This window comes from Amblyraja radiata, chromosome 11 (genome assembly GCF_010909765.2).
Source record: "Amblyraja radiata isolate CabotCenter1 chromosome 11, sAmbRad1.1.pri, whole genome shotgun sequence".
In the NCBI taxonomy this organism is placed as follows: domain Eukaryota; kingdom Metazoa; phylum Chordata; class Chondrichthyes; order Rajiformes; family Rajidae; genus Amblyraja; species Amblyraja radiata.
In genome coordinates, this window is record NC_045966.1 from 28,864,110 (window position 1) to 28,879,497 (window position 15,388).

Consider the following 15,388-nt stretch of genomic DNA (forward strand, 5'->3'; position numbering starts at 1 on the left):
TTAGAATAGAATTTCTTCCCAGGTGAAATAGACAATAATTCTTAAATCACTCATTGGTTGGTGCAACGATATGTGAGTGATGGGAAAAGCATACTTTTATACTTTACTGTGCCAGATGTAAGACAAATTAAAATCTACTGTTCACCATGAAACTGTAAAATAAAAATGGATGAAAATTTGCATTGTCTTACCCTCTGCATTACACATCAAAAGGAGTATTTTCTCCTTAACAAATATATTTTCTTCTTTATCCCTTTGCTTATGCTTCTCATTCTGTGCTTGTCTCTTTCCCTGCCTGCTAACTGGGCCTTCGTTCATCATTATGCTGTAAGTAACCTTGGTTAATTTAATATATTTGTTCAGTGTCTGAATGTCAATGTATGTTTCTTACCTAAATAAGAGCTTCTAAATCAACAGTCTCTCCAATTTTGTATCATTAAAAGGAATGCAATTATAGTTACAAAGATGCTAAGAGGACTTAATTTGCTGCTTCAAATTATCTTAGTGTTCTATTCTCAGCAAAGTCATAGCTAAAAAAAGTCTCTCCAGTATTATATTTTGAATAGAGCTGTAGTTAATCCAAGATTAATTAATTTGAAGAGCAGGTTTGCACCTTCAATTACATGCATATACTAGGTGCGTACTCTGGTGAGATTGTATTATATTTCTTCATCCTAATTTATTGTTGCTAAATAAAGATAATAGTTATGTATTTATTATCATTGGGCCAATAGATATTCCAATCGTGTAATTTAAGTAAAATAATGTTATTGGCTACAATAACTGGTGCAATGCTGGATTATCAGCTTTGTGCTGTGCTGAACATCAACTCAGCAATCTCATGAGATGCACAAATTTACTTGAATGACCCCCTACCATGGCAAGAGGTCTGGAAGTGTCAAGTCTCCATTGAGGAAATCAAGGCAGCAAAGCTGGCGAACCTCGGATGAGATGAACGCCCTCAGGCTTTTTCTCCTGCTTGAGCAACCTCCTGCAACACATTCAATCACACATTCCTGGATAGGAGATGTAGCAGCAGCACCAAACAAGCTTTGCTAGTTGATTGCTCTGGTGCCAATGGAACTACCATCGTGCGTATGGAAGTTTGACATTTATTTTTCCATTGTACATTATATGTAATAAGAAGCACCGTGTTGTAGAATGCCCAGGCCTCTCTTTTGGCACTTCTCTGTTCCCACAAATCAAATCAGAGCTCATGTGTACACACACATGCCTTCATATTTGTTGTCTATGTGGAACAGTTCCAAATCTTCCCTGGTACCACTCCCCAACTCTTCCTCCATTAGATCAACAACTCCATTGGTGCTGCTTCCTGCAAAACTCATCAATTTTATCATCTGTGTACTAACTCCACGCTGCTCTCAAAATAACTTGGATAATTTCTCTTACTACTCACCATTTTCTCAATTTCTCTGTCAACATGTCAGGAGATAAACTATTCACTCACGTCTACAATAAACCCACTGGCACTCACTGCTAGCAAGACAGCATCTCTTTGCACCTTGACTCTTGTAAGGATGTCATTCCTTTCCCCCTCTCTGCTGTAGCTGCTTTCAAGATGAGGCCTTCCGAGGAATTTGAAAGGTTGGCCTCTTTCAGGAAACCTAGCTGCAATGCTATCCATAATGGCTATTCCAAGCTCCCAGTTGCATGCCATTTCAACATCCCTTTTTATTCCCACACTGACCTACCCATCCTTGGCCATCACCTTTGGCAAGTTGAGGTCCAACGCAAACTAGAAAAACCACACCAGATACTCTGCCTGTGTACAACGCAATGGCATAAACTTTCCAATTTCAGTTAATTCTTACACCACCAGTGTATTCATCCCTTTCTCTCTCCTTCCCACCCCCTCTGATCATCCTAGATATCTCCTCCAGCCTCTAATAAATGCTTTTGCTAGCCTCCCACTTGCAAGCCATCCGCTTATCTGCAAAAAGACTCTCCCAATCGACCTCTGTAAGTTCCAATCAACCTCTGCAAATTCACAGAAAAAGTTCAGCAGAAAATAAAATTCACGCACAATACAAGTGGTAAATACAAAACTCAGCATTATCACTAATATATATATATGTCTCATAATCTTATAACTTAATGGTAACTTGAAGGCCTCTAATAATGCCACCTATCACTCAGTCAAAGTTGTATGGCTTATAGGTACATTTAGTGCCTTGCATGATGGGTGAAAGAGAACTTAGCCTTGAATCGTTGATAGTTTTGTATAATGTAAATATTTATTGTAAAGGAAGGATGCTCTGAAATACACAATGCATCAAATGCTTCCAAGGTAATTGAGGTGCTTCAACATTACATTCATAATAGGTGAATATCCCCATTGTTCAAGAAACATTTTTTTATTCCTTATATCCTTTCCATAGCTTTTGACTGAGAATCATGTTGTATTGTTAAATCAATACATCCATTTGTTGAGAAGAACACTAATTGAAAATTAGCAAAGGCCCTTAACTTTAGTTTGCTTTTGCCTGATGTGTCAGTCATTAAAGTGTCAGTTCTACTTGTATAATAAAAGCCACCAAAGTATGTTAAATTCAAGAAGTATGCATTTAAGAAGGCATGAAACCACGAATTGATAAGTAAAGTGGGGTCAGCGCTATCATCAGATTGGACATGCCAAACTGATGAATTTAACAATATATAAATGGGGGGAGAAAAGTCATATCATGAAATAGCTGAAAACATTCAAGGTTGTGAATATCAGGGAGAGTTTCTTGTAAGTCCTTTCATTAACTAGAACCATAAAGAGTAATTTCACAGGGGGTAGTGAGAGGTATCATAGAATTGTTAATGAGGAAAGACACAAAATGCTGGAGTCACTCAGCGGGTCAGGCAGCATCCCTGGAGAACCTGGATAGATGACGTTTCAGGTCAGAACCCTTTTTCCGACTGAAGTGAATTGTTGATGTTCTTTTTGCCTTCTTTTTGGCTACATTTCATTTCTTTTTAAACATTGATGATTACTGGCGTAAGATTGAAGATGATAGAAATAACATTACCAAATTTGAATAGATCCTGTGTCATGAGGAAAAAGTCACACAACACATTGCCGTTACATTCTCATTTAATCCTTTCCTCAGACAATGGGCAGTGATTTATTTCCTCCATAATGTTTACGTGTGCTTGCACGGGAAGTAAATTGCTTATGTTGCAAAGACATCTCCAAATTGAAGTTGTCTTCAATAAAATGTTGTAAATGTTAGCTTGTTATAGGCAGTGATTTATTTTCCTAACAGATCTGAATCTGTTTTCCCTCTTTACCTGAAAGGCACTGGAGAACAATATTGATCAATCATGGTGGAAATTCCTTATATGGAATATTTGTTTGTTTGGTCTGTGACGGTTCTCCATTCCAGTTCTTTCCTAATACTTGTAGTTCATGTTTGCTTCTCTGCCTATCCTATTTCACTGTAATATTCCAATCCACTGGGAAATATGTCTGGTGTTATAAATTCTGACAACTGATATTAATAGGACAGAGATAAGCAGCTTAGCTTGATTAGAGATTACATTCTCAGTATTCACTTTGAAGACCAGAGCCCATTTGTTTAGTAAGATATTCTGATCAATGCTCTGGTAAGTACTTAGTGTTTGACATTGAAATGTTATTCAGTGGTTTTCATTTTGGTTCTAGTGACATTTCCTATCAGGCTGAGACAGAAAATGTTACACTAATCAGTGTTTCCTCGCAGCTGAAATAAGATAATTTATGTTGTCACCATGTTGTTAATAAGTAAATTTGCTGGTCTTCTTCTTGTGTATGGCGTGCACAGTCTAAAGTTGTAGATCAAGGGTAGACATCCAGGCCAGGACACCATCAGTTACTGGGTGGAATGCTTTGATGCCACCAGGGAAAAGCCTCACTGGGCCATCATTCACGATGTGTGAGATGGTCTGGTCTGGATGTCCGCAGTCGCAAGCAAGGCTGTCTGTCATCCCCCACTTATGCAGGTGATGGGCTGTTCGTGCGTGGATGGTGCGGATTCTGTTCAGGGTTAGCCATTGCTTGCAATGGAGGTCAAAACCTAGTGGTTTTACTGTGGGGTCTATGATGACCTCTCCGTTGTTGGTGTTGGCATCTTTCCAGGCTCTGTGCCACTCAGTCTTGAAGTCAAAGTCTTCCAGGGGTTTAACAGAAGACCAGAAAGGTTTGCGGGACTTCAGGAGCATTCAGGGGCAGATTGTTCAGGTCAGCATGGATGGGAAGGTCAGGGTCAGCCTCGATGGTGCACCAATATTTCAACATCCTCTCCCTTCTGCATATGCTGGGAGGGGTGATATGAAAGAGGACAGGGAGCTACTGCAAAGGTGTTGGCTTAAGCGTCCCTGTGATAACTCCATTGCAGAGTCATTTGGTGTGGCAACTATTAGTCCAAGCTGCTGAGCAAAACTCAGCTGTTGAGTAGACTAGAGCTAAGCTTGCTGTAGGGAGAGTGTGTGCATTGGATCCACAGCTGTTGCCGGCAAATTTCCTGATGATGTTGACCCTTGCTTTCAGTTTATCAGGCACCCTCTTAAGGTGTTCAATTTGCTGGTGGAACCACATGTTCCAAGAAGAAGAATTCCTACTGATAAAAAAAATATTTAGAATGATAGAAACATAGAAATTAGGTGCAGGAGTAGGCCATTCGGCCCTTCGAGCCTGCACCGCCATTCAATATGATCATGGCTGATCATCCAACTCAGTATCCCGTACCTGCCTTCTCTCCATACCCTCTGATCCCCTTAGCCACAAGGGCCACATCTAACTCCCTCTTAAATATAGCCAATGAACTGGCCTCGACTACCCTCTGTGGCAGAGAGTTCCAGAGATTCACCACTCTCTGTGTGAAAAAAGTTCTTCTCATCTCGGTTTTAAAGGATTTCCCCCTTATCCTTAAGCTGTGACCCCTTGTCCTGGACTTCCCCAACATCGGGAGCAATCTTCCTGCATCTAGCCTGTCCAGCCCCTTAAGAATTTTATAAGTTTCTATAAGATCCCCTCTCAATCTCCTAAATTCTAGAGAGTATAAACCAAGTCTATCCAGTCTTTCTTCATAAGACAGTCCTGACATCCCAGGAATCAGTCTAGTGAACCTTCACTGCACTCCCTCTATGGCAATAATGTCCTTCCTCAGATTTGGAGACCAAAACTGTACGCAATACTCCGGGTGTGGTCTCACCAAGACCCTGTACAACTGCAGTAGAACCTCCCTGCTCCTATACTCAAATCCTTTTGCTATGAAAGCTAACATACCATTCGCTTTCTTCACTGCCTGCTGCACCTGCATGCCTACTTTCAATGACTGGTGTACCATGACACCCAGGTCTCGCTGCATCTCCCCTTTTCCTAGTCGGCCACCATTTAGATAATAGTCTGCTTTCCTGTTTTTGCCACCAAAATGGATAACCTCACATTTATCCACATTATACTGCATCTGCCAAACATTTGCCCACTCACCCAGCCTATCCAAGTCACCTTGCAGTCTCCTAGCATCCTCCTCACAGCTAACACTGCCCCCCAGCTTAATGTCATCCGCAAACTTGGAGATTTGCCTTCAATTCCCTCATCCAGATCATTAATATATATTGTAAATAGCTGGGATCCCAGCACTGAGCCTTGCGGTACCCCACTAGTCACTGCCCGCCATTGTGAAAAGGATCCGTTTACTCCTACTCTTTGCTTCCTGTTTGCCAGCCAGTTCTCTATCCACATTAATACTGAACCCCCAATGCCGTGTGCTTTAAGTTTGTATACTAATCTCTTATGTGGGACCTTGTCGAAAGCCTTCTGGAAGTCCAGATACACCACATCCACTGGTTCTCCCCTATCCACGCTACTAATTACATCCTCGAAAAATTATATAAGATTCGTCAGACATGATTTACCTTTCGTAAATCCATGCTGACTTTGTCCAATGATTTCACCACTTTCCAAATGTGCTGCTATCCCATCTTTAATAACTGACTCTAGCAGTTTCCCCACTACCGATGTTAGACTAACTGGTCTGTAATTCCCCGTTTTCTCTCTCCCTCCCTTCTTAAAAAGTGGGGTTACATTTGCTACCCGCCAATCCTCAGGAACTACTCCAGAATCTAAAGAGTTTTGAAAGATTATTACTAATGCATCCACTATTTCTGGAGCTACTTCCTTAAGTACTCTGGGATGCAGCCTATCTGGCCCTGGGGATTTATCGGCCTTTAATCCATTCAATTTACCCAACACCACTTCCCGGCTAACCTGGATTTCACTCAATTCCTCCAACTCCTTTGACCCGCGGTCCCCTGCTATTTCCGGCAGATTATTTATGTCTTCCTTAGTGAAGACGGAACCAAAGTAGTTATTCAATTGGTCCGCCATATCCTTGTTCCCTATGATCAACTCACCTGTTTCTGACTGCAAGGGACCTACATTTGTTTTAACTAATCTCTTTCTTTTCACATATCTATAAAAACGTTTGCAGTCAGTTTTTATGTTCCCTGCCAGTTTTCTTTCATAATCTATTTTTCCTTTCCTAATTAAGCCCTTTGTCCTCCTCTGCTGATCTCTGAATTTCTCCCAGTCCTCCGGTATGCTGCTTTTTCTGGCTAATTTGTACGCATCATCCTTCGCTTTGATACTATCCCTAATTTCCCTTGTTATCCACGGATGTGCTACCTTCCCTGATTTAATCTTTTGCCAAACTGGGATGAACAATTTTTGTAGTTCATCCATGCAGTCTTTAAATGTCTTCCATTGCATATCCACCGTCAACCCTTTTAGAATTAATTGCCAGTCAATCTTGGCCAATTCACGTCTCATACCCTCAAAGTTACCTTTCTTTAAGTTCAGAACCATTGTTTCTGAATTAACAATGTCACTCTCCATCCTAATGAAGAACTCAACCATATTATGGCCACTCTTGCCCAAGGGGGCACGTACAACAAGACTGCTAACTAACCCTTCCTCATTACTTAATACCCAGTCTAAAATAGCCTGCTCTCTCGTTGGTTCCTCTACATGTTGATTTAGATAACTATCCCGCATACATTCCAAGAAATCCTCTTCCTCAGCACCCCTGCCAATTTGATTCACCCAATCTATATGTAGATTGAACTCACCCATTATAACGGCTTTGCCTTTGTCGCACGCATTTCTAATTTCCTGTTTGATACCATCTCCAACTTCACTACTACTGTTAGGTGGCCTGTACACAACACCCACCAGCGTTTTCTGCCCCTTAGTGTTTCGCAGCTCTACCCATACCGATTCCACATCCTCCAAACTAATGTCCTTCCTTTCCATTGCGTTAATCTCCTCTCTAATCAGCAACGCTACCCCACCTCCTTTTCCTTTCTCTCTATCCCTCCTGAATATTGAATATCCCTGGATGTTCAGCTCCCAGCCTTGGTCACCCTGGAGCCATGTCTCCGTGATCCCAACTATATCATAGTCATTAATAGCTATCTGCACATTCAACTCATCCACCTTATTACGAATGCTCCTTGCATTGAGACACAAAGCCTTCAGGCTTGTTTTTACAACACTCTTACCCCTTATACAATTATGTTGAAAAGTGGCCCTTTTTGATTTTTGCCCTGGTTTTGTCTGCCTGCCACTTTTACTTTTCACCTTGCTACCTATTGCTTCTACCCTCATTTTACACCCCTCTGTCTCTACGCTCACACATTTAAGAAACCCTTTCCCTTTAACTCCATCCTCCACTATCCCATTCGACACCCCACCCCCCTTATTCAGTTTAAAACCACCCGTGTAGCAGTGGCAAACCTGCCTGCCAGAATGCTGGTCCCACACCTGTTAAGATGCAATCCGTCCCTTTTGTACAGTTCCCCCTTACCCCAAAACAGATCCCAGTGATCTTAGAATCTAAATCCCTGAACCGTGCACCAGTTCCTCAGCCACACGTTCAGGTCCCGTATCTCCCTGTTCCTGCTCTCGCCAGCACGAGGAACTGGAAGCAAGAGATAACAACCCTGGAGGTCCTGCTTTTCAGCATTTTTCCGAGCTCTCTAAAGTCACGCTGCAGAATATTCATCCCCTTCTTTCCGACATCGTTTGTGCCGACATGCACTACCACTGCCGGATGTTCACCTTCGCCCTTGAGGATTTTCTGCACTCTGTCCGTGCCATCCTGGATCCTGGCACCAGGAAGGCAGCACACCATCCTCGCATCCCGTCTGTTGCCGCAGAAACCCCTGTCCATGCCTCTCACAATGGAGTCTCCCACTACAATGGCGTTGCCTGCCTTAGGCCTTTTTGGTTTTGGCTCAACAGCCCTATTCGCATCACAAGCCAGTCCGCCGCCCAGTGTAAACACCTCTTCTGTCCCGACAGCTTCTAAGTGGGTGAACCTGTTCAAAAGAGGTACAACACCCGGGGACGTTGGCATTCCATGCTTCCCTCCCTTTCTCACTGTCTCCCACCTTCTCTCTTCCAGTACCTTAGGTGTAACAATCGTACTGTAGGACTTGTCGAGGAACGACTCCGTTTCTCGGACGAACCGGAGGTCATCCACTTGCTTCTCCAGTTCTCCAACACGGCCCTTCAGGAGCTCTACCTGGATGCACTTCTCGCATTTGTAGCAGCCAGAGGGACCAGCGGTGTCTTTGGCCTCCCACATACTGCAAGCATCGCACTGAATCAGCTTGCCTGACATCTTGGTACCTTGGTACCTTGGAAAAATTAAAGCTTGAAGTAAGAATTTTAGGAGTCAGGCAATTAATAAATTAAGGTAAACTAAAGAATTTTATAATTAAATTACACCTACACACCTGCACTTTGCAACACCTTTGAACAATTATATAGCCTTTCTTCTATTCAAGCTGTATGTGTAAGGCTATCAAACACTCAAAAGCTCAGGTGGTGCTGTGTACAGAAATGGATAATTAATAAGTATCTCTTCTAGTAATTAACTGTGTTCATGTTTAATTAACATGATCATAATCTGGCTGTATTTGCACCATTAATTCACAAGAGAAAACATTGTAAAGTAACACAAGACTGGTTATTTGATTCTTCCCAGTGGGAGAGATAGCCCACTGTATCCATGTTGTTGAGTAAGAGCCTTATATGTGTCTGCATGTGACATGATTCTGCGTGTATCAAAATTCACCTGGAATTATGAAAGCTTTAAATATGATAGATTTATTGTTTTAAAATCAGATTAATTGAAATATCAGCACCAAAATCTTTGAGGGAATTTTAATCTTCTGTATGCAGGGCAGTTAAAATAGAGGTGATAGACTCACATCCCCATTTTATCTCTATATTTCCATTGCCTTCTGCTAATCAGGTGAGGTAGTTGCTCAAAGCAGATGAAAGGCTTATTAATCTTTGCAAATTGAAGCCACGATTTGAATGCAACTCTTAATATTGTTCTAGTTATCTGGCCAGAAAGGAAAAGCACTAAAATTGCTTATGTATGTTGAAGAAGTGGAGGAGCAACATGATCTTCTCCTCAAAAAACTCTCCTTCGTGTTTGCACATTCTTCCTTGTCCTTTTAAGACACCAATCTCAGTACCAACGAACAGCATCAGGATGCTGCCCTAGCTGTCCAGTTGAAAATAACATCAAGCTCTTGATTTATACTAAGCCATTGGCTATACAGCAAACGTTCAGACTGTTATTTGCCTGAGGTCAATAAAAATGATCATATATCAAGATGAGTTGCAGTGAGTTTCTATGGGACCAGGAAGGAATGATGTTTTTCCCTCAAGTCCCATCAAATCATAGGCCTTCAGCCCATTATATCCATGCCCACCCTCAAGTATTATTATTCCCATTTAATAGCGTTCAGGTGGTCTGTGGCTTTACATGCCTTCGTGATTTGTGCTTTTCACAAGATATTTCTTAAATATTATCAGAGTACCTGTCTCCACCAACCAGCCTCCCAATTCACCTCAAAACCTTCTTCCCCTTCTCTAAACCATAAACCTTCTCTATCTTGAGACATCTCTCTTATGGGGGAAAGTTTCCTCCAAGTCCCTTGACTATTTATTAATTTTGTATAAATCTCCATGACATTTCATAATCAAAATGCGTGTAATGTCACCACCCTTTGAATCTCCACATCTGATCATTTTTCACCGCTAAAGGCTATACCTGTTTCACCCAGGCCAACAATTGTTGCCAGCTTTGGGCTACCCATGATCAACTTGGACATAAGTTCAAGTTCAAATCTGCCTTTTATGGATCCTTCACTGGATCTTATGTAATGCAATTACGTGAGTAGCCAAAACAATTCTCCACTGTAAAATGGCTAAAAATGCTTCTGAATGTCCATGGCATGTAGAAACATTCTAAATCAATAAACATTATTTATTAAAAATCAATGATTTTGCAGTGGCAATGTCAGTATTTTTTATCATTAACCCATATAATGAACATATTGTCCAGATTACCAGGCTCGCAAGTATGAATGCAAAGTCTTGGAATTTGCTGCTTCTGCATTACACTTAGCCAGCAGGCAATGCTCTGAAGCTAGACTTCTCATAGTGTTTAATGTGGGAGACATAACTGTGATTGAACACCATTTAGATGCAGTTATGTAACAATGCCTAGAGGCACAAGTATACTCTCATCTTGATTTAAATGGAAGAGAAATGTTGTTGCAGCCTTGGGATGGATTTTATTAATTTTGAAAATACTTCCTGGAAGTTAAAAACTTATAACATAATCTTTTTCATCTTTACAAGATTTTCTTTAATCTCAGTGTTTTTTTAATCAGGACTTTTTTTGTTTTTGATATAAATGTATTTAAAACTTTTCATTTCAACTTTTCAGAGTTCTTCATATATTAATTCTATTTAAGTTTATTAGCATGTTTAAGCCCCATATTTTTAATTTTTCTAAGCCTTTAATACTTTTTGGACATTTTTGAATATTTCAATCTGGGTAGTTTAAAGGATTTTCAGTAATGACATTTCTGGGTAATTCTGGGAGTATAATTTAGCTGGTTTGTGGACAGGATGGTGTCCCTTATGTCAAGAAAGGCCCTTTCGATGCCTCTCCACAAAGAATCTCCTCAGTAGTCCCATCAAATTCTTGCTGGGTTGATCACCAGAAGAGGTTTTATCTGGGTGCGTGGTAAGACTATAGCACTACTGCTGGATGTGAGGTCTGCCCTATTATCGCTGTAATTTAGCACTTCCATTTACAGGGCTTGCAGTAACGCTTGTCTCTGACTCATTAGCATGCTTGGATATGTAGATTCCTATCGCGCCATCGAAGTGGAGACCCAACACAGATCCATGCAGGGTACCACTATTTTCACACTGCCAATTTGAGTAGCTGCCCATTATACCTCATTTCTGTCTGCTACTGCTGAGCCAATTTGCAGTCAATGCAATAAAATAGCTTAATTGAAATTCAGTTCCAGTTGTATGATATACAATGCCGTGATAGCATATTATACTGGCATCACTTGTTTCAGTCATGCTAACATGTAACCAGCCAGTTTAATGTAGGTGGGATTAACTGGATTGCACACTTCCATTTCACTGCACTTAATAAATATTTTATGATTAGTTATTGGTGGAGCAAGAAAGTGCATTGATGGCCACCGTTGTTTAATGAATATATTATAAAGACGTGCACTTCTGTGTATCTTTGACAAGAGAATGTGCAGGCACATAATTTTCCTGAAATATGATATTATTCCCTTTTTTTAACTTTTTGTTTGGCTACAATCTGTACGTGGTTTTACTAGAGCAAGTTAATGTATATAGCATAGCCAATGGAAGCCAATGTATGAAATTTAACATTGCTTAATCATGTTGGTGCTGGAATAAGACCTTGGTTAACCCTACATTAAACAAAATGCCACAAAAAAATCATTTTTATCACCACGGATGATCTGGTTGGTAAAGCTATTGGCTGATGTGGTACAAACATTGGTTTGATGAAAGTTTGCTGAGTCAGCTGATGATAACTAAGACAAGCATTCTTCTCTGTATTTCTTGCAACAGGTGGAAAGTAAAACTCAGCTGGGTCATACACCTAATTATTTTTCAGTTTCAGTGGGAATGTAAAGAAGTGAGAGTGAGCGATACATCATGAAAGAACTCTCAGAGAAAGAGATAGAATAATAGAACAAAGTTGATGCTTAATCTGTGAACAATAGGCAGAAATGTGAATGGAAATTAATTGATGCAAATCAAGTACCTAATATGCTAACTGCGGGGTGTTTATTTCTCAGAATATGTGTACATAGCAACAAAAAGCAAAACCAGTGAGGATATTGTACAGTCTGCAAGATATCCCGCAGCTTACTCTCCAGATATCTTCCAGCAATCAGAATCTGAGTATTGGCATTACCCAACTTCACCGAAAGGTAAGCATCCAAATTGGTAGATGTTATGTGTTTGTTTTTAATAATGTAATGCATGTATTTAGTTATTAGAAACACTTTACATTTTTAATTCATGAGATAGCTTTGGCAGATAAGATTAAAGCAAATCCAGACTTTATAAATATGTTAAGAGAAAAAGGATAATGAGAAGGAGAAATGACTCCCTCAGAAATCAAAATGGACAACTATGTGTGGAGTCATGGGAAATGGGCCAAGTCCTCAATAACTATTTGTCATGAAGATCAGAGAACTTTGGACATTTAATGGAGATGTCTTGAGGATGGTCCTCATTGCAATTGAGGAGGTGATGGATGTCCTAAGATGTATGAAGGTAGATAAATCTCCTGGGTCTAATTAGATATATCCAAGAACACTGTGGGAAGCTAGAGAAGAAATTACATGAGTGCCCACTTGAATCATCTTTAGACATGGGTAAGGTGCAGCAAGACTGAAAGATGGCTAACATTGTGTCTCTAATTAAGAAGGGCTGCAAAGATAACCCTGGGAACCATAGACCTGTAAGCCTTACAGCTATGAAAGGAAACATGGACATAGAAACATAGATAATATGTGCAGGAGTAGGCCATTCGGCCCTTAGAGCCTGCACCGCCATTTAATATGATCATGGCTGATCATCGAACTCAGTATCCTGTACCTGCCTTCTCTCCATACCCCCGATCCCTTTAGCCACAAGGGCCACATCTAACTCCCTCTTAAATATAGCCAATGAACTGGCCTCAACTACCTTCTGTGGCAGAGAATTCCACAGATTCACCACTCTCTGTGTAAAAAATGTTTTTCTCATCTCAGTCCTAAAAGCCTTCCCCCTTATCCTTAAACTGTGACCCCTTGTTCTGGACTTCCCCAACATCGGGAACAATCTTCCTGCATCAAGCCTGTCCAACCCCTTAAGAATTCTGTAAGTTTCTATAAGATTCCCGCTCAATCTTCTAAATTCTAGCGAGTACAAGCCGAGTCTATCCAGTCTTTCTTCATATGAAAGTCCTGCCATCCCAGGAATCAGTCTGGTGAACCTTCTCTGTACTCCCTCTATGGCAAGAATGTCTTTTTTCAGATTAGGAGACCAAAACTGTACAAATATGTAAAAGGAATATTACTGGAGAAGATTCTGAAGGCTATGATATACATGCATTTGGAAATGCATGGGTTGAGTAGAGATGACCAGCAAGGTTTTGTGAATAGAAGTTCATCTCATAATTATGATTGAGTTTTTGGAAGAAATAACCAAGAAGGTTGAAGTGGGCAGGGCCTTACAGAGCCTGAAGTACAGGGAGTGATTATGAAGGTTACAATTTTATTCCCTGGAGCACAGGAGGCTGAGGAGCGATCTTAAAGAGGTGCATAATATTATTGGAATAGAAAGGGTGAATGCCCGGAGTGTTTTCACCAAGGTAGTGAAATCAAGAACTAGAGGCATGGGTTTTACAGTGAGAGGGAAAAGATTTAATATGAACCTGAGGGGACAACCTTTTCACACAGAAGGTGGTGTGTATACGTGAGACAAACTGTCAGAGGAAGTAGTGGAGGTAGGCACATGAATAGAAAAGGCTTAGAGGGATATGGGCAAATGCAGAGAAATTGTACTAAGTTAGATTGGATATCTTGGTCAGCATGGACAGGTTGGCCAAAGGGCCTGTTTCCATGCTGCATGACTCTATGAGTAATCAGAAACCACAACTATTGTTGGGAATGGTTAAGGGGGAGCTAAACCTGAAAACAGAGAATAACGTATCAATTTCAGTCTTTTAAAGTCAAAAATGGAAAAAATACTTTATTGCATCATGTTCTTGTTTCACAGCTGCTGCATTAGCAAGAAAATGATATGAAGCAAAATAGACTTTCAAACATCAAAATAATTTAAGTAATGCAGCAGAAATTGAGTGGCAAGAGAAAGCTTAATTTTAGCAAACATGAATTTGTTAATGGATTACATTCACTGAGCTAGACAGACTGTGATGTGGTGAAATCCATACCACACACATCTTGTGCATTGTTAACTATGTGAGTATTTAAATTTGTTAATTTAAAAAATCTGAATTAAGTTATCAAAATCATCTACTGGATGTTACTGGTGGCCAACAATACGTATCCTCCAGGATAATGTCATAAGTTTGGCCTTTATGTATTTGTGTAGTTTTCTTCAAGTAAGTGACGTGCATAACAAAAATGCAACGTGGAGAAATAGTGGCAATGAAATCCTAAACTGCATCTTTGAAGCACTTGCTCGGAAAGAAAGGAGTTAGAAATGCTGACAGTGAATTTTTGACCAGGCCAGCTGAAGTATTTGAAGGTTATTGATGAACAAAGAATGAAACTTGCTCATGGGTGCAGAAGAGCGTCAAAGTGTCAATGATCCACAGACAACCAGCTTGACAACTTTTGTTACATTAAGTGCTGTTTGAAAGTGAACAGAAAATAGAATTGGAACCAATGTGTCTGTTGCAGTTATATAGACACAGAGCATCTTGTGAGTAATTCCAGCCATTGCTTTGTATGCTTTGAATGGTTTTGTATTTAAAAGTACAAAAAATGAATTTTATATCATGAAATGTTAACTACAATAGACAGATGCATAAACAAATAGATTTCTGCCTGAGGAGGCCAATACAGGTTTAAAATCAGAGATTTTGCTGTAATTTTCACAACTAAATTCTTAATCATGATATTCAATTTAGGTTATGACTTGCTATATGTATATATTTATCTAACTTTCAGTCAATCTTAGTATGCTGCTGCAGTGCTGAATTCCCTTTTATGGTAGAACATTGTACCCCTTTGTCAAATATATACATTTGAGAGCCAGCTGCCCCCATTGTTTTTCTTTTAATCTTTTGGAACCAGCACTTGCAGAGGTGTAGAATAACATAGTCATAATTAATCACGTAAACCATAGTGAATTTTAATTATATTAGATGTAATGCCTAATTCACAAGAGTATATTTGACCCCTAGGTAATACAAATACTGCTTGGAAACAATGTTTTTGTAGAAAAAAGATAAAT

The 15,388-nt window shown here is 40.1% G+C and overlaps 1 protein-coding gene across 13 annotated transcripts in view; it reads left to right on the forward strand.

The window, feature by feature from the left end:
* ablim3 (actin binding LIM protein family member 3) overlaps positions 1-15,388 on the forward strand; it is a 248,001-nt gene that overhangs the window by 204,444 nt on the left and 28,169 nt on the right. For 9 of the 13 annotated variants that reach the window (XM_033029603.1, XM_033029602.1, XM_033029599.1 and 6 more), the window contains one exon: positions 12,214-12,348. In XM_033029603.1, coding sequence (XP_032885494.1) covers positions 12,214-12,348 — 135 coding nt within the window. The remainder of the gene's footprint in view (positions 1-12,213; positions 12,349-15,388) is intronic. The other 4 variants (XM_033029604.1, XM_033029601.1, XM_033029606.1 and 1 more) reach the window with 1 other exon arrangement.